This window comes from Tachyglossus aculeatus, chromosome X4 (genome assembly GCF_015852505.1).
Source record: "Tachyglossus aculeatus isolate mTacAcu1 chromosome X4, mTacAcu1.pri, whole genome shotgun sequence".
Lineage (NCBI taxonomy): Eukaryota > Metazoa > Chordata > Mammalia > Monotremata > Tachyglossidae > Tachyglossus > Tachyglossus aculeatus.
In genome coordinates, this window is record NC_052098.1 from 8,701,161 (window position 1) to 8,721,090 (window position 19,930).

Sequence of the window (19,930 nt, forward strand, 5' to 3'; positions counted from 1 at the left end):
TCAAAGCCCTTTATAATAACAATAAATTCAATCCATCCAGTCAAGTTAATAATTAGTTAAAATCAGTTCAGAGTTAGTGATGCACAGACAAGTAATTCAGGACATATCATGATACAGCAAATTCATTTCATTTCTCAATTCTAGTTCATGTTTTTTATGGGCATGCTTCACAAAATCTGTTAAGAAAAAGAGAAATTTTACACCCTGCATTTCACTGGGAACTAAGCATATGTATCAATGGGTAGAGGATGCGGATGTTTTTTAGGAAGATTAGAGGAGCATATGTCCCCAGGTTTTCTTTTCAGTAACCTGTTCCTGAGCATTTTTTTTTTCATTTCAATTTCATGTGAATGCTTAGGTCTTTGGGCTTGTGTGTTTGTATTTGCCCCACTCATATCTATAAGTCACCTTCACATTCATCTGAAAGTTTTCATTTTTGGTCGATTGTGCCTGACAAAAGTATCGTTTTGCGTGCATTTCAAGTCGATTCAAAGTAGATTTAGGTTTGTGCCACTAAACATCTTTAATTGGCTGCAAAATTAGCACGCGGTTGTGCTGGGTGATATTTGGAAAATATTTTTATATTTTGCAGCCATTGCAAGTTATTCCGAATGTGTTATTCACAGCTAATTTCTTTTTGTCTGAGAAAGGAAGAAAACCCCCCTCCTTTGGATTCATTTCCACAGATGACACTTCAGATACCATTTTAAATCTCAGATGTTACAAAGCATGCCCATTTAAAATAACTCATGAGCACATGGGGGTACACAAAGGCACAAGCCAATCTGCCAAGAAAAGAGGCACCATCTCTACGAGAATGGTGTGGCAGATTTAAGTGAGCTCTGCGGCAGTTCACGTCATACATCTGAAATGAGGGTCCAGCCCTGGGAGCAAACCTAAACAAGATGTTCTCTTCCAACTAGGGGGAAAAGGCAATTCTTTTTGAAGGACGAGTTACCGAGTTTTCACTTGATCAGAAGCAATGAGAAAAATAAACACCCCGTCCCATACTGTTCCTCTCTTCCCACCCCAATATTGCAGATGGCACGAACAGACATTGTGAGAAGAGAGAAGGCTGGTTCTGTTGAAGGAAGTCCCGGCTGACTAGTGTTTGGTGCAAGGCCTGGAGCAGACTCGTGGCAGCACAATGTCGTTATGGCACAAGTGCTCTGGGGTGGTGAGTGTGACCGTCGCTGCGGCCCTGTTGGTATCCCCCACTCGATACTGGCCAGACCGTCCCCTCAGCCATCTCAGCCCTCTTATGTGCTTACTTGTTTGTTATTGGTCTACTTATCATCATTTCTAGACTGTGAGCCCATTGTTGGGTAGGGACCGTCTCTATATGTTGCTGACTTGTACTTCCCAAGCGCTTAGTACAGTGCTCTGCACACAGTAAGTGCTCAATAAATATGATTGAATGAATAAAGCATATTCCTTGAGCATCGTTTAGGTGTGACCTTCTACTAGGTGCTTGGGGAACATATGGAACAAGTCAAAGATGCTATCCCCACCTTCAAAGACCTTGCGAGAAAATTGCTTTTTGTATTTCAATCTACTCATGCGATTATTTCTATCTATTCTCACATCCTTTCAACTACTGTCTAGTTCTCCATCTGGGCTTACCCCTACTTCTCTTGCAGTACAGAGGTTACGTTCTGGCCAAAGCTTGTGATAAGGAAAACTCACATTGCAATACTCACCGTGTCCCACACCGTGGACAAAGCATTTCTTCCAACATCACATCACACTGTAACCAGTCTTGGGCAGACCCTGATTTCCTAACAGCCTTCCAGCCAAAATGTATAATGAAAGCATGCTTTATGGCAGAACTGTGTAGATTAGCCTTTCCTATTTGATTGTAAACTTGAGGACTGAGATTGCTTTTCAAACTTGCATTGTAGTGCTCTGCACATAGTAAGTGCTCAATAAATGTCATTGATTGATTGATTGATTGATACTTCTACATGCAGCTCAACTGCACTGGTTGTGGAAATCAATCAATCAATCATTGGTATTTATTGAGCACTTAACCGAAATGGAGAGTAAACTCCTGAAAGAGATTAAGAAATGGGGATTCTTCCGTGAAGTACTGCTTTTAACCTGATTGTTCCATGTAGTCTATGAGCCGGAGCATGAGAGCAAGCAAAATGATGCCTAATGAAGTATCACTGGCCCAGATGCTACTTAGCTCTACTTACCTCTTTCCTCTGACCCAGATAGTTTAAGGACTGAAGTCTTCCAATGCCTAACTAAATTTGAGGAATTGGTCATTTGAGCCTCGATCCTGATAGGACTGAAACAGGATATTGGTGAACAGAGGGAAATGATCAGAAAACATAACCAATTCTCACTCCCCTTCTGAGATCACTTTTTTATAATGGAGTGGGCTAAGCCACCTTAGGGACATTCCAGAACCTCAAATTCCACTTGATGCCATGGGTGGCAGCAACATCTGGGATTAACTTCATTTATGCTCAGGATGGAAGCTGTAACTCATGTAATAATAATAATAATGATAGTAGTTTTTGTTAGAGGAATTTGTTACGTGCCTAACACTGTACTAAGCTCTGGGCTAGATACAAGATAATCATGTCGGAAACAGTCCCTGTCCTAGGTGAGGCTAACAATTTAAGTAGGGTGGAGAACAGGAATATAACCTCCATTTTACTAAAGAAACTGAGGCACAGAAGTTAAGTGACTTGCCCAAGATTGTACAGCACACAAATGGCAGCCAGGATTAGAACCCAGGTCCTCTGACTCTCAGGTCCTTTCCCCTAGGCCATGCTGCCGTTACATTTTACTCTACTGTTGACTTCTGTCAAAGTTCTCCCATGCTTTGTGATTTTAGAAGGACCTGTAGTATTTGGGGGTATTTTTTGAAGACTATTCAGGAACTGCATCTGGTCTGGTAGCCTGCCTCTAGTGTTCAACCGCTTGTGCTGGTTTCCCCAATACATCTAAAGGCAAAAGAAGAGTCGATTTTAATTAGAAACTCTCTCTCACCATCGCTCATTCTCTTCCTTTAATGTGCTCCTAAGTCTGGTCTTGAGGATCCTCATACTCTGGTCAATGTTGGGCCTCAAATATATAATAATAACTGCACTGCCAACCAGACCTTAATAGCCAAATCCTGGCTTCCCTGCAAGAGCCCAATGTTAGCAGGAGCTTGGTTGACTTATTCGACTCCCTTGAAATTTCCTGTGGGCCCTGTTCTTTGATTCTCACCCTAGGAATTCTGAAAGCATGGAACTAGCACTGCCCTCAAAGAGAAAATCTCAAGGACTGAGAGGGCCTAGAGCAAAGGGCATTTTCCAGAGGGCTCTGGCCTTTAGAGTCCTCTGCTTAATAGTGAAATTCTAACTTATTGGTCTTTCAGGGTGAGTCCATCTTGCCTGCCACTCCTGGGAGGCAGATTGAGAGGCAGGTGCATTATCTTCTAACTGGAGCCAGGGAAGGCTAAGTGTCCTCACTAAGATCACATGACAAGGCAGTAGAAGGAGAAGGAGAAACCCAGCCAATCCAGTAGCCCTCAACACCACAGACCTCGTTGTCTCCTTGGAAGGCCAAAGGCAGACGCATGACTCAATCATCTTATAAAACTGGTAACCAAATTGCAGGATAATTTGTTTACTTTTCTAAAGATCATCTGCCAACAAATAAATATGGCATTACACGAATAGCAGCGAAAGGATTTTTTTAAGTGAGAGACACACACTTGCACATAAAAACTCAATATCATCATCGTCGTCATCATCAATAGCATTTATTGAGCACTGACTGTTTGCAGAGCACTGTTCTAGGCACTTGAGATTATATGATAAAAGGCCTGGCCCCTGCCCCTAATTTTAATACGATTTGTTAATTGCTTACTATGTGCCAGGCACTGTATTAGGCGCTGGGGTAAATACAAGATAATCAGGTTAGACACAGTCCCTGTCCCACTTGGGGCTCACAGTCTTAATCTCCATTTTCCAGATGAGGTAACTGGAGCACAGAGAAGTTAGGTAACTTGCCCAAGGTCACACAGCAGACAAATGGCAGAGCCAGGATTAGAACCCAGGTCCTCTGACTTCTAGGCCTGAGCTCTATCCATGAGGCCACACTGCTTCCTAATTGGCATGCCCCTTGAGTAATGTACATTCCATAAGCAAAAATGAATCAAACAAAGAGAGGCAATTTAAAAAAATTGAAAAGGTATTGCCAGGAGCTACTCCGTACTGATTTTGAAGTGAACTGAAGCTTGGTTTTTCCATTTGAAGGAGAAAGGTAAGCCCAAATACAATGGGCAGTACTTCAACACTTATGGTTATGAACACTTTCTTACAGGGCTTTGGGGAGTTGAGCATTGAGAAACCGTAGCTACAGGAATGTGAGGCTCAAGCATGGCAACCTCAGGTATGAAGAGAAGCAACCTGTTCATGGCTGTTTAAAACTTATTTTCATAGAAAAGTGTTGGGCCTCAAATATATAATAATAATAATAATAATAACAATAATAGTAATTATGGTATTTAAGTGCTTAATATGTGCCAGGCACTGTACTAAGCACTGGGATTGATCAAAGATAATCGGGTTGGACACAGTCCCTGTCCCACACAGGGCTCACAGTCTTAATCCCCATTTTCCAGATGAGGTAACTGAGGCACAGAGAAGTGAAGTGACTTGCTCAAGATCACACAGCAGACAAGTGGCGGAGCCGGGATTAGAACCCAGGTCCTTTGACTCCCAGGCCCGTACTCTTTCCACTAGGCCAGGCTGCTTCTCAATACATAAGCAATACATAATGCAATGTACTTAACCTAGGGCCTCTTGGCCCAAGAAGTCCTGCCAGGAGGGGCAGGGAGGCTGTGTCAGAGTGTCGATCCAGTGGGAAGGGAATTTAAGGAGCCCACCTCCAACCCCGGACCGACACTCGCAAGCATGCATGAGTTGGGGTGGGAACCTCAGCTTCCTGAAGTTTGGCAGGGAGCTGAGTGGAGGTGAGGTGGCAGGGGGGATAGGGGAGTTGGGGAGGAGGCAGCATCTCCCCAACTTGTACAAACCTTGAAAAGCCGGGCCTTCCCCCAACTTCTCTTGCCTCCAGGGATGACATTCTGCAGACCACCAGTGACCGAAGTGAAAATGTGATGTCCAGTCTCGGAAATACATGGGTTCAGGGACTACCATCTCCTAGAGGGAATTTGAAAGATCATCTGGTCCAGCCCTCTGTCTTTCCAGGCAGGTGAATAACTGAACCATCCAGAACCATCCATTCATTTCTTACATCTTTCCAGGGATGAAAATTAGGCAACCTCCCTCGGTAACCTGTTCCAGGTTATAATAATACCAACTCTATTCTCCCAAGCGCTTAGTACAGTGCTCTGCACACAGTAAGCACTCAATAAATACCATTGACTGATTGGTTAATAATACTTTGAATTTGCACACCGCTCTCTTTTTCCAAAGTGCCTTCACATCAATCACCACATTTTGTCCTCACAATATCCCTGCGGTATGGACAGGTAAAGATGAATATCCCCATTTTAAAGATGGGGAACCTGGGGTGTAGAGAGATTAAGTGATTTGCCCAAGGTCACCAAGCAGGCCAGGGGCAGAGCTGGGACTAGAACTTGGATCTCCTGAAGTCCAGAACCAGGCTTCCTCCCACTGTGACAGTTATTTCCCCTTGTTTGTTCCTAGGGGACAGGGAAGAATATATCAGCTCCATCCTCATGAAAAAATGAATTATTTGCATGAAATGATTCATTAGTGCACCTTTAGCCTTTTTGTCCCTAGGTTAACCAACCCTCATTCCTTTCACCTTCACTCATGGGGTCTTTTTTCCACCCTTTATTCATTTTTATTGCTCTTCCCTGAACCTTCTCCAGGCTCTTCTCACCCTCTCCTGTTTCTCTTTATTGTTAAATTAAGGGGACCAAAATTCCATAAAATAATCTTCTAGACTGTAACTTCTTGTGGACAGGGAAAGTGTCGACCAGCTCTTTGTACTGTACTCTCCCAAATACTTAGTACAGTGCTCTGCACACAGTAAGCACTCAATGCGAATGACTGAATAATCCTAGGGCTTGACGAAGGTGCAGTATAGCTGAAAGATATATCACACTCCTTAGTGTCCTCCAATATCATGATGGCTTTTGTGATGGTCCCAATTTGCAGACGCATTCAGCTGGTGGTCAAATACAACTGCCACATGTTTGTGGTGTTCATTTCTGGGCATTTTTGGTCCTTCTACTGCCTTGCCATGATCTCCACTTATAGATAACAAAATTATCAACACTTACTTTGTACTTTATTCCCAGCCTGCCAACTGTTAGCAATTTCACCCATTTCATTGTCTTCTAAAACCTTGAAGAACACACTCAACTCAATTTTTTCATCCAGATCATTGATACAGATCTTGAATAGACCCTCCCCAACATTGCGTTCTGCAGAAAAATCACTTCATCTATCTATCCAAATTGACAGTCGACACAGATGCTTCTGTGGTTTTGGAGAAAGGGGTGCAAACTTTTCATTTTAAGCATTGGGGCAAACCAGGGTGAAGAGTGTTAAGAGGGTGGAGCTTGGGGGAAAGGGCTTTGAGGGAGTGGGAGGGAGAGGACTGGGGAGTGGAGTAAAAGGAAGATAGAGAAAGAAGAAGCTAGAGGGATAAGGATGTGGAGGGGAAGGAAAGGGGGAGAAAAAGGAAAAGAGGAGGGGAGGGAAAGAGAAGAAGGGTAGGGATACTTAGTGTCTGCTGCTGCATCATCTGCACTGCTCCCACCTTCCTTACCAGTGAAGAAGCAGAGGCAGAGGATGGTGACTTGAGGTTTGGAGGAGCACAGTGGTTGTCCAGACCGTCCAGACCAGCCTCACCAGAATCACGCAGCTCCTGCAGTGGCTCCGGAACCCAGACACCGACTTCATCCCCAGAGCCTCCCTCAGCCCGTCTGGCCGACTCGATGTTGGAGAGTGTATATACAGCTCAACCTTACAGGGCTTCGAGGTCAGGGCACGAGTAGCCTCGGGTCTCTAGTAGCCTAGAGTCCAGCGAGAGAGAGAATAAAACCCTGCAGGTGCCATGCCTGGGGCCAGGGAGATGTGGCCTGTCAGGACGGTCAAAAAATGAAGTCGCCTCTTCCAGCTCCCTTCCAACCCTAATTGGTGGAGTGGACTACCTACAGCTGTCCAGCCTGTACAAAAACCTGTGTTAGTGAGGCTAATGGATTGGTCCCTTCGGAGAAATCCAATGGTCCCCTTTCCCTTTTGGAGCTGGGACTCCTTCTTCAATGGGAATGTCATGTGAGACAGAATCCAAACCCTTACTGAAGACCAGATAGATAATCTCTACTGCTTCCCCCTTGTCTATTTGGCTTCTCACTCTCTCACAGAAGAAAATTATTCAACTGTCTGGCCTGTTTGCTCTTCCCCAAAGTCTAGTTGATTTGCAACCTACTGTCCCCTACGTGGTTGCAAATTGGAAGAACAACGGTAACATCTTTCCTTGGTTTCATTCCAGAGAGGAAAGACTAGTAGGGAAGAAAAGAGAGGAAAAGAGGGGAAAGCAAGGTCATATTGCAAATTGGGCAAGGTAGGGGAAGAGCTAAAACAAAAGGCGGGATCTTTGGCCTAAGAGATGCATAGTCAGCTAGCTCAGAGTCCTGAAGCTGAAGTGGTAGAATTTTTCCCTGACTCCCAGCTAGGAGAAACTAGCTTAGGTACAGGGATGGGGCCTCTTATCTGTAAGCTCCTGGTGGGCAAGGGTCATCTCTACCTACTCCTTTCTATCATACTTTTCCAAGCACTTAGTACAGTGTTCAGCACATAATAAGCGCTCAATAAATACCACTGATTGATTGAGTCATGGTGTGAGAGGAATGGGCTGAGAGAAAGGGGAGGGTTAGGTGGGTGGCAGGCCACTGCATAGATTGGAGGGATTTTTCTAAAGTACTTCTAAAACTGCCCAAGGCCCCTATGTGCAGGCATAGAAATCCCACAAGGAGCACACTCTGTTCAGTGGCCATGCCCCAGTCCTACAAAAAGTTACCTTGACCATGAAGAGACCTTGATAAGCCAAATCTAGGACACTCCAAAGCACATTCTTGTTCCAGTAGAATAGACCTCCACTGACCCCATTCTGGGTGGCTCTAGACCAAATGGCGCAACCCAAGAAGGAGTGTTTTGGTGCCCCTCCCAGTGCCGGGCCGGGTTAAGTTGGTCCTGTGATGAAACTGCTACTATTCTGGTGGCCAATGCACCCCACCCTGTCACGCTAAGTTGTTGCTGAAGTAGCGTCAGCAACGGCAACAATGACAGGCAGTGATGATATAAGCACAGATTATATCCCTCTCAGGCTTCCCTCCTCCTCCCCTTTTCCCCACTCCCAGGAGGCCCTACACACACACACATACACACACACACACACACACACACACATACACACACTCTCTACTCATTTAAGGCACATCAAGTCCAGTGACCTGGACAGCCCAGCCCTCACCCTCCACTCCTCGGCCGCTAATCTCCTCACCGTGCCTCGTTCTCGCCTGTCCCGTCGTCGACCCCCGGCCCACGTCATCCCCCTGGCCTGGAATGCCCTCCATCCCAACATCCGCCAAGCTAGCTCTCTTCCTCCCTTCAAGGCCCTACTGAGCTCACCTCCTCCAGGAGGCCTTCCCAGACTAAGCCCCCTCCTTCCTCTCCCCCTTGTCCCCCTCTCCATCCCCCCGTCTTACCTCCTTCCCTTCCCCACAGCACCCATACATATGTATATACGTTTGCACATATTTATTACTCTATTTATTTATTTATTTTACTTGTACATATCTATTCTATTTATTTTATTTTGTTAATATGTTTAGTTTTGTTCTCTGTCTCCCCCTTCTAGACTGTGAGCCCACTGTTGGGTAGGGAGTGTCTCTATATGTTGCCAACTTGTACTTCCCAAGCGCCTAGTACAGTGCTCTGCACACAGTAAGCGCTCAATAAAAACGATTGATTGATTGGAACACATCCCTAAATCCAGTCTTAGTCACAGTTACTAAATCTAAATACATTCAGCATTAACTATCTCAAGAAATGCATATCCTCCATGCTTAGAAAATCATGGTGATTGTGTGCATATCTATACATTTGCTCCCAGCCCATTCATCTTCAGAAAATGTATGCAGTTGCTCGGGTTATACAAGGGAACCTGGAACTCCAGTCTCCGTCACTGCCATCCACTTCAGAAACTCCTCTTTCATATTTTCTAACTTCCAATTCAATTCTCCTTCCTTTCTGTATGCCCAAATAATGCTGGATTCTTGCTGCCTTGGGCTCATCTACTGAAGATCCACAGAAGTATTTCCCTTCTGATTTTCTCCATTGTAGTCCCACATGTCTATTCATTTTTTTTTCTTTTTTCTTCTTGCTACTGTCAGTTTCAGATTTGGAAAAAAATAATTGAAGGCAGCACAAAGTTGTGAAACTAAATAGTACAGCTGCTTCCCTGTGCAAGGAATTTGCCCTAAGTTGCGCTTCTCCATGAGTTTTTTTTTAATGAGCTGGTGACTTAACACTGAGTTTATAGCTAATTCAGGCTGAAGAGACATTCATGATGCTCTTTCAGACAGTCAAGTGAGATTCAATGAAGTCCCTTACACTACCTACCTTAGGTGTGATCATTCTGTTAAAGTAATGCAAAACATATTCACATTGTACAGTAAGCGCAACAGCCCCAAACAAATGCTCAGTCATTTCAGAAATAACTTGAGCAAAACATAAAGTCACCAGCAGAACATCCCACAATGCAAAACTCTGTCATTTGAATAATTGCAGCAAACCTCCACACTATTCTCTCTTCCAGAATACCAAGCCCGTTCTACCTCATCTTTGTTATTTCTTTTTTATCTACCTAATCTCCTTTAGTATGACTGCTCTGTGGCTATACCCACATAACTTTCCTCAGGGTAGGCTCAAAAATCTGACCACCTGAAGCTATAACGTTACAGCTCTCTACAGGCTTTTTGACCTTCTAAGCTCTTTGAAGCTAGGGACTGCGTCTTTTACTTCTAGTGCACTCTCAATCAGTTGAATTTATAGAGCACTGTACTAAGTGCTTGGGAGAGTACAAAATAACAATATAACAGAGTTGAGAGATGAATACGGCACTTCCATCCTTCCTGTCTCACAGGCCCGCAACCTTGGTGTCATCCACGACTCCGCTCTCTCGTTCACCCCTCACATCCAAGCCGTCACCAAAACCTGCCGGTCTCAGCTCCGCAACATTGCCAAGATCCGCCCTTTCCTCTCCATCCAAACTGCTACCCTGTTCATTCAAGCTCTCATCCTATCCCGTCTGGACTACTGTATCAGCCTCCTCTCCGATCTCCCATCCTCTTGTCTCTCCCCACTTCAATCCATACTTCACGCCGCTGCCCGGATTGTCTTTGTCCAGAAACGCTCTGGACATGTTACTCTCCTCCTTAAAAATCTCCAGTGGCTACCAATCAACCTATGCATCAGGCAGAAACTCCTCACCCTCGGCTTCAAGGCTCTCCATCACCTCGACCCCTCCTTACCTCACCTCCCTTCTCTCCTTCTACAGCCCAGCCCGCACCCTCCGCTCCTCTGCCGCTAATCTCCTCACTGTGCCTCGTTCTCGCCTGTCCCGCCGTCGACCCCCGGCCCACATCATCCCCCTGGCCTGGAATGCCCTCCCTCCCCACATCCGCCAAGCTAGCTCTCTTCCTCCCTTCAAGGCCCTACTGAGAGCTCACCTTCTCCAGAAGGCCTTCCCAGACTGAGCCCCCTCCTTCCTCTCCCCCTCCGCCCCCTCTCCATCCCCCCTGCCTTACCTCTTTCCCTTCCTCACAGCACCTGTATATATGTATATATGTTTGTACATATTTATTACTCTATTTATTTATTTATTTTACTTGTACATATCTATTCTATTTATTTTATTTTGTTAATATGTTTTGTTTTGTTCTCTGTCTCCCCCTTCTAGACTGTGAGCCCACTGTTGGGTAGGGACCGTCTCTATGTGTTGCCAACTTGTGCTTCCCAAGCGCTTAGTACAGTGCTCTGCACACAGTAAGCGCTCAATAAATACGATTGATTGATTGATTGATTCCCTGCCCATGATGAGCTCACAGTCAAGAGGGGGAGTGCTAAGTTTTTCCAGGGCTTAGTACAGTACCTGGCACATAGTAAGCACTTAACAAATACCACTATCATTATTATAACTTTGTTTTTTTGTGTTTTATGGTATTTACTAAGTGCTTACTATGTGCCAGGCATTGTACTAAGCTTGGGGTAGATATAAGTCAATCAGGTTGGCCAAGATCCATATCCCACATGGGGCTCACAGTCTAAATCCCCATTTTACAGACAATGTAACTGAGGCAAGGAGAAGCTAAGTGGCTTACCCAAGGTTGCACAGCAGACAATTGGCAGAGCCAGGCCTTCTGATTCCCAGACCCGTGTTGTTTCCACTTGGCCATGCTGCTCTGTTCACTGCTCAGCACAAGATGGCCAATACCTCTCCCCTTCCTGGACACCCAATATTTAGGGGAAGGGGAAAGAAAGCATGTTGTGGCCACAGTGGTGGCATGATAAATCTACACGTACACTGTGTTCAAATCGCTGGCCCAGAGTTGGTTTCCCCTCCTTGAATTTCTGTGTGCAGATCTGACTTTGTTAGAAGTACACATCCATGCATTGATGGTGATGGATGGTTCCAATCCCTAAAAGTATGGTCAGCTCGAGAGTGACCACATACCCCCTATTTTATGGAATATCCCATATTTTAGCCAATTTTTTTGTTTGCTTACTTTTTAATGGTAATTGTTAGGCACTTACTATGTGCCAAACACTGCTCTAGGTGCTGGGGTAGATACAAGATATTCAGGCTGGACATAGTCCCTGTCCCACATGGGACTCACAGTCTAAGCAGAGACCTCTAGAACTATGGTCAGCTCTAGAGTGGCCACATATCCCCTGTTTTATGGAAGACCCCATTTTTTTGGCCAATTGTTCCTCAATTGTTCACATGGCCCATGTGAAATCAATACAGGATGCACTTTGTTCCATATTTTAAAAATGAAATTAACTTATGCAGTTCCATCCACTGCTAGAACAACCCTGCTCCCACAGCCAAACCTGTTCTGTGTGGTATTTGTTTTTAACCCACGTCTCTGTGAACATCTCTGCCCCATCCATGCTGCATGGGTCCCTTAAAGCCCATGCCTCCTGCTATGGAGATAAGACAGAACTGGACAACTCTGAGCCTGCAATTCCCATGACTTTGGAGCTGAGCATCAAACAGAAACTCCTCACCATCGGCTTTAGGCACTCAGTCACCTTGCCCCTTCCTACCTCACCTCACTGTTCTCCCACTACAATCCAGCCCTCACACTTTGCTCTTCTAATGCCAACCTACTCACTGTACTTTGATCTCATCTATCTAGCTGCTGACCTCTCACCCATGCCCTGTCACTGGTCTGGAATGCCCTCCCTCTTCAGATCCTACAATCACTCTCCCCACCTTCAGAGCTTATTGAAGGCATATCTCCTCCAAGAGGCTTTCCCTAAACCCTCATTTCATCTTCTACTCCCTTCTGCACTGCCTTTGGATTTACTCCCTTTTTTCATCCCCTCCCTCAGCCCCACAGCACTTATGTACATACCTTCTAGGCAGCAGGAGCTGAGAGGAATGTAGGGAGAGAGAGGGAAAGGGAGAGAGAGAGAGAGAGAGAGAGAGAGAGAGAGAGAGAGAGAGAGAGAGAGAGAGAGAGAGAGAGAGAGTGTCTGTCTGTCTGTGTGAAGAGTGGGAATGACCCTGACTTCCTATCTTAGATCTCAACAAGGGACTGCCCTAAGGGTGTCAGGAGCATTGTGGAGAAAGCACTGACCACTTACTTTTCCAGTGAAGAACTAGGATGCCCATCCACAGGGGCTACTGCAAGCAGGGGAGCTTTTCTGCAGTCTCACATTTCCTCCTGCCTTCAGGACATCCCTACCTGAATGCCCTGGCTACACCTCCAACTTAACATGTCCAAAACAGAACTCCTTATCTTCCCACCCAAACACGGTCCTCCTCCTAACTTTCCCAACACTGTAGACAATACCATCATCTTCCTCATCTCACAAGCCCATAACCCTGGCATCATCCTAGACTCATCTCTCATCCAAACTGCATATTCAGCCTGTCACCAAATCCTGTCAGTTCTACCTTCACATCTCTGGAATCGTCCCCATTCTCTCCACCCAAACTGCTACCATGCTGATCCAGGCACTTATCATACCCTGCCTAGAACAGTGCTGGGCACATAGTAGGCGCTTAACAAATACCATTATCATTATTATTATTGATTACTGCATCAGCCTCCATGCTAACCTTCCTGCCTCCTGCCTCTCCCCTCTCCAGTCCATATTTCACTCTGCTGGCTGGAACATTTCTCTAAAAATTCACTCAGTCAATGTCTCTCCCCTTCTCAAAAACCTCCAATGGCTGTGCACACATCACTGTATCTAATAGAAACTCCTTACCACTAGCTTTAAGGCACTGGATCAACTCTCTCTCGCCTATCTACCATCACTGATCTCCTATGACAATCCAGCCCATGCACCTCGCCCCACTGACCCCAACCTACTCACTATACCTCCATTTCATCTTTCTTGCTGCCAGTCCCTTGCCCATATTCTCCCTCTGGCCTAGAACTCCCTCCCACTTCCTATTGACAGACCACCACTTTGCCCATCTTCAGAGCCCTACTCTAAGTATATCTTCTCCAAGAAGCCTTCCTTATCTAAGCCCCCCCCTTCTGCATCACCTATGCACATAAGTCTGTACCCCTTTGAACACCCTGATATTCACCCCCTCCCAGCCCCACAGCACTCATGTATATATACATCTGTAATTTCTTTTAATGTCTGTCTCCCACTCTAGTCTGCAAGCTCCCTGTGGGCAGGGATCATGCCCTACTCTACTCTATTGTACTGTACTCTCCCAAGTGCTTAGTACAGTGCTCTGCACACAATAAGCACCCAATAAATGCCATTGATTGATGGGACAGGGAGCCCCACCCATCTTTGGAATTGTTGGGGAACAAGGGAGAGGAGAGTTCTAGGGTCACCCCAAGTGGACCTCAGGGATCTGGGGGTTGGATCCCTCTTAAGGCATTATCAACGCCCAGTGAATTAAGTGTCCCCTTAGCAGTGATAAAGAGGGGGCTATGACAGGGTACACTCCAGCTTGGGAGACAGGGGAAGGATCTGACCCACTGCAGAGGAGGAAAACAACCAGCCATCTGCCACCTTCCCTCCTGTCTACAAGGACCCCTGCTCCTGGCATGCTCTGTGCATGCTAAGCCATGGGGATAAAAGCTGTCATTGCATGCCCTCAGAATCCCAATCAATCAACCATCCATGGCATTTATTGAGTGTTTACTGTGGGCAATTACAGATAGGGAAATGTCAACAAAGTTATGTACATAAGTGCTGTGGGGTTCAATTAATCAATCAATCAATCGTATTTATTGACCGCTTACTGTGTGCAGAGCAATGTACTAAGCGCTTGGGAAGTACAAGTTGGCAACATATAGAGACAGTCCCTACCCAACAGTGGGCTCACAGTCTAGAAGGGGTTTGAGGGTGGGGTGAATATCAAGTGTTCAAGGGGTACTGCACCGGTGAATTTCTTTTACTACTCCAGTGAGGATCAGAAGAGTATCCACTCCAGAGCTTAGTACTGTGTCTCACACATAGCAAGCACTTAACAAATACCATATTCTCCCGTCTAGACTGCAGCTCATTGTGGCAGGGAATGTCACTGTTTATTGTTGTACTGTATTTTCCCAAGCACTTAGTACAGTGCTCTGCACACAGTAAGTGCTTAATAAAGATGACTGAATGGATGAATGAATCTGAGTGCACGGGTGACACAGAGGGCAAGGTTAGTAGGGAAAATGAAGGCTTAGTCAGGGGAGGTATCTTGGAGATGGGATTTTAGGAGGGCTTTGAAGGTAGAGAGAGGGATGAACTGTCATATATGAGGAAGGGAGTTCCAGGCCAGAGGGAGGACATGTACAAGGGGTAGGCAATAGGACAGAGGCAATCAAGGTACAGTAAGAAGGCTGGCATTAGAGGACTGAAGTGTGTAGTTTGGGGTGTGGTAGGAGATAAACAAGGAAAGGTAAGATGGGGAGAACCGATTGAGTGCCTCAAAGCCGATGTACTGCCTCCTCAGGAACAGGCACCAGATCTCCTCAGAACCGTCGAGGAGACTCCACCCCGTTCTGTCTTCCGCCACCCTGACGGGAAAGAGAAAAGCACCCGCAGAGCGAGGCCTCCACAAAACCCCCGGAAAGCCGGTGGCTGTTGTAGCAGTCACTGTGGCTATGGGTGTGCCTTGGACTCACTGCCTGAAATTCTGCTCCTCTAGCCACAGAACCTTGATGATTTTTGTTTGTACTTTGTGTATTCATTCATTCATTCATTCAATCGTATTTATTGAGCGCTAACTGTGTGTAGAGCACTGTACTAAGCGCTTGGGAAGTACAAGTTGGAGACATAATTCATGTCATATTCATTCATATTCATCCTTGTGGTTCATACTGTTTTAGTGTTTTAGTGTTTCAACACTTTAAATGGGTCTGTCTCCAATCCCCTCTCCTCCCCATACTTACAGGCTTAAATTGCGAACCTCCCAAAGGCCAGGGACCCTGTCAAATTCTCATTTGTGTATTCTTTCCCAGTGCTCAGTACAGTGCCCTCACACAGTAAGTGCTTAATAAATACTATTACTACTACTACTCCCAATTTACCTTCTAGGCCTCTCAAGAATTGGGTAGCCCAGCTGAAATACGGGCACTTAATTTTGTCACAGAACATTTCTTTTGACTGTGATTCGATCCCTGCCTTTAACTGAACAATGAAACCAGAGTCGGTTACAATACTGAAAGAGTTTGGACACAAGTAAATTTGTACAAAATGTAAAAAGCTCAATGCACTTAAGGGTGAGTGACAAATAATGCACGGGTGAATTTATTTTACTACACCCCTTTGATGCAAAATGATTTACTCATGGGTACATCTGGATTATTTGTGGATTCGGATGGCAACAAAGGGGTCATTTGTAACTTCAAAAGCCCTAAACTTTTTAATTAGAAGAATGAAAGCTTAGAAAGGATTGCTTTGCACTGATGGAGAAAGTGTGCACATGCCACTCATGGTTTTTTCCACCTAGTTAACAGGAATTATTTTTAATCATGGTTTTCAAAGCATTAGTCTCAGGGGAGACTAAGAGCAGCTTGTATCTTCCTTCCAAGCATCTCAAAAAAGCCAGGAAAGTTTGTGTGATGGGACAAGAATACCATCCATGTGCTCCCAAGGGGGCTTTAATGAGCATTTCTTCCCACTCACCACGCAAAGGGATGCAGAACCCGAGTCCTTCGTAAGTAACAGTGGATGGATCAAGCTTGGGCAGGTGTTCCTCTCTCACTGTTTTTGAAGCTGTTTGGATTCAAATGTTTGTTCATGCCCCTTTTATGCCAGCAGGCCAGGTGTTTTTAAACAAAACATCTGTGGAGGCAGCCCAGGCACCTTTACAAGGGTTCCCTTACTGACTGGGCAGGACCCTGGACTGAGCCCCGCTAAATCTGAATTAGGCAAGAAATAACTGTGGTAATTGTTAAGTGCTTTCTATGGGCCAAACACCGCGCTAAGCTCTGTGCTTAGATAATAGGAAGAGGGAAAGAACATGGGTATTGAGTCCCCATTTTCCAGATAATGATGGCATTTATTAAGTGGTTACTATGTGCAAAGCACTGTTCTAAGCGCTGGGGAGGTTACAAGGTGATCAGGTTGTCCCACGGGAGGCTCACAGTCTTAATCCCCATTTTACAGATGAGGTAACTGAGGCACAGAGAAGTTAAGTGGCTTGCCCAAAGTCACACAGCTGACAATTGGTGGAGCCGAGATTTGAACCCATGACCTCTGACTCCAAAGCCCGTGCTCTTTCCACTGAACCACGCTGCTTCTCGTGGCTCACCTCATCCTCCTCATGAGGATGAGGCTTATCAGGCTCAGATGAGTTAGCTGAGGCAGGGAGAAGTGAAGTGACTTGTCAAGAGCATCGAGCAGGCCAGCGGCGGCGCCAGGATTAGAACCCGGAGCTCCCGACTCTCCAGTTGCCTCTTTCCTCGGGCTTTGGACAGGCGAGTGGAGGAGACAAGCAAGTCAGTACCGTCTGTCTCTCTGGCAAGTGGGACCTATGGGGAACACTGAACTGACAGTTCACCGTTCGTCCTCACAGATGGTTCTCCTGGGGCCCGAGTAGGTTCCCGAACGCTCCCTGGGAAAAGAAGGCTCTAACTGGGTGTCGAACTCGGAGGCTCCTCCCGGTGGGAAGGAAACCCGGGGAGCCGGCGAGGCAGCTTGGCCGGCGCCCACCGCGACTCAGGCACCAGACCCGGACCATCAACCTCCCCTCGACCAAGTCCTGACTCCTTTCCTTGTCCATCCTTCTTTCCGGAAAAGCCCCCTCTCTCTTCCCTAGCTCTTCTAGGGGCGCCCGATTCTCCCCGGGAGCCCCAGAGCCCGTTTGCTCCCAGCCGCCGCTGCCTCCTGCCCCCTGCCCCGGTTCGGCGGTTAAGGGTTGGGGGAGAGTCAGTCGGGGGGTACGGAGACGGGGCCGAAACCTCCTGCCCCCGTCTCACTCTCTGGGACAAGCCGCGGGGAGCAGCCCGCGAGGCCTAGCTGGGGCTGGAGGAGGCGGCGAAGGAGAAGATCTGCGGGAGATCCCGGACTTGTATGCGCTCAAGTCTCCTCCCGTTGGTCGCTTCCAACCATCCCCACCGAGTCACGTTATTTGTATTACTCTCACTACTGGGGCAGCCAGGCAGCTTTCTCCAGCGTTCCTGACCGACCGGTGCCTTTCAACAACAATAAAAGCGGAGCAAACGGTCAAAGAGGAGCAGAAGCCCAGCGAGGTCCCTTTACCTGCTGCTACCGCTGGCTCAACTGGCCGCCCGCTCTTCCCAAGGCTCCGGGCTCCCGCAGCTTGCGCTTTGCGGGTGCGGATCCTTCCCCCAACCGCCCCGAGGCCCATCCCGGGACGTTTTCTTTCCAACCTCCCTTCGCCCTTCATTCTGACTCCCCAATTCGCTTCCATTCCCCCCCCGCCTCCTCCCCCCGGGGACGGGGGACCGGGAAGAGTTGTCTCCCGAAATAGACAACAGGACTGAGACCAGAAAAATGGGTCGGGGGGGGGGGGTTTCTCTCTCTCTCTAGCTCTCTCTCGTTTACACAGCTGCTCTCACAAGAATCATCAAACTTCTTTCTTGCATTAAGTTCAGTTAGGTGTCTCTTCTCTGCCTCCCACCCCTCCCCAAAACCCTTCTGCCGGGACCCATCAGGAAAATAAACCTGACCACCCCATTCCCCCACCCCGCCTCTAAATATTGGCTTTCAGATACAGACAGGAACACACACGCGCGCGCCCACACACACAAACACACACACACACACCTCTCTTCCCATCACTCTGGTGACATCTGAACCGAATCCGGATTTTATGAGACGGACTGAAATACAACCCAACAACACACAGCCGAGATGAAATACACTGGGAGACCCCAGGTTAAAAAAGGATCTGGGCTATAGGAAAGCCCGTACCTGCCTGGGATGGCTGGCGAGTTACCGCGCGCGCGCGTGTTTCTGTGTGTGGAGTGTGTGTTCGAGCCTGTTTGTGGTTGCATGTCATGGGGGTGCAGAACATCTGAGGGAAGGAGGCTGGGGGGTGTGGAGAGGGGCAGGGGATGGGGGGGGTGGGAGTGTCACTGCCCTAGTTTGCCCCAGTCCCGTGCTTGAGTTTACCACGGTAGCGACAGTGGCAGCAACACGTAAGGAAAGTTTGCAAGGGGTGGGTGGGGGTGGGGGAGAGAGAAAGGGAGTGCGGGTTACCTGTCCTATATTGACGAATCCGTATTTGCTAGCTATCCTGTTGGCCTCCTGGAATCCCCCCGTTATCTTCACAGCCCAGTGGTTGGTGTACATTCGAGTCCTGCACACGGGCATTAAGAAGCCCAGAAAGAGGACGGATACACAGAGCAGGTCCAATCGTCCCGGACAGCAGCCACTCTTCCAGCCCATCTTTTCCTTCGGCTCTTCCTCCTCTTTCTCCTCCTCCTCCTCCTCGTCAGCAAACCACTCCACACAACTTCTCTTGCCTTTCCGAGGCTTTTCCCTTCCTCTCGCGGCCCCTAACGTTCACCTCCTCCAGACGGACAACAGCAGCAGCAGCAGCAGCAAGAGCAGCCGGTAATCTCCCGGTTTTAGGTGGAGGAAACTAGAAATATCTTAGAATATTGCACTAAACCGTACGCTGGCTTCAGACCATTTCTGACTCTTAAGGTGTCTCGCCCTCGTCTCTCCTCTGCAGGGGTTAAAGTGCTCCCACAGCTTTGATGTAGCGCTCTCTTCTCTTGTAGAGGAAAAAAAGTCTTTCGAGTTTTTCTTTCTTCCTGCCTTAGTTCTTTTTGTCTCTCCCCAGTCCTTCTTCTCTTTCCCTAATTATCCTCCTCCTCCTCTCTGGCCCAGAGCAGCAGTAGCAGCAGCAGCAGCAGGCGGCAGTGTAAGAGTGTTGGCAGCTGAGCGGCTCCTCAGCCCAGATTCGGGAACCTCTCTCCCTCCCTCTCTGAGTAGTGAATGTGGAGTGTGAGTGGAAATGGCAGCAGCGCCTTCTCTGCATAAATGACTCTCCCCCCCCACACCCCCACACCCCTCCTTCTCCACCTCCCCTCCCCACCCCCGCTCGTCCGAAAGCGTCCGAGTCCAAGAGCTCACCAGGTCCTAGCGCCGCCAGATTCGCATCGTAACCCCCAGGATGTCTGGGCAAGAAGGACCGGTTAAGTAATTTAAACCAACCAACCAAACAAACAAACCCCAAACCCTCCGTTTCCTGTCAA

At 47.2% G+C, this 19,930-nt stretch overlaps 1 protein-coding gene across 1 annotated transcript in view; it reads right to left on the minus strand.

Annotated features, from left to right (window-relative positions):
- Positions 1–19,650, minus strand: part of PCSK5 (proprotein convertase subtilisin/kexin type 5) — a 414,129-nt gene extending 394,479 nt beyond the window's left edge. The window contains exon 1 of the mRNA XM_038769509.1: positions 18,927–19,650. Coding sequence (XP_038625437.1) covers positions 18,927–19,115 — 189 coding nt within the window. The 5' untranslated portion in view covers positions 19,116–19,650. The remainder of the gene's footprint in view (positions 1–18,926) is intronic.
- Positions 19,651–19,930: the final 280 nt, after the last annotated feature.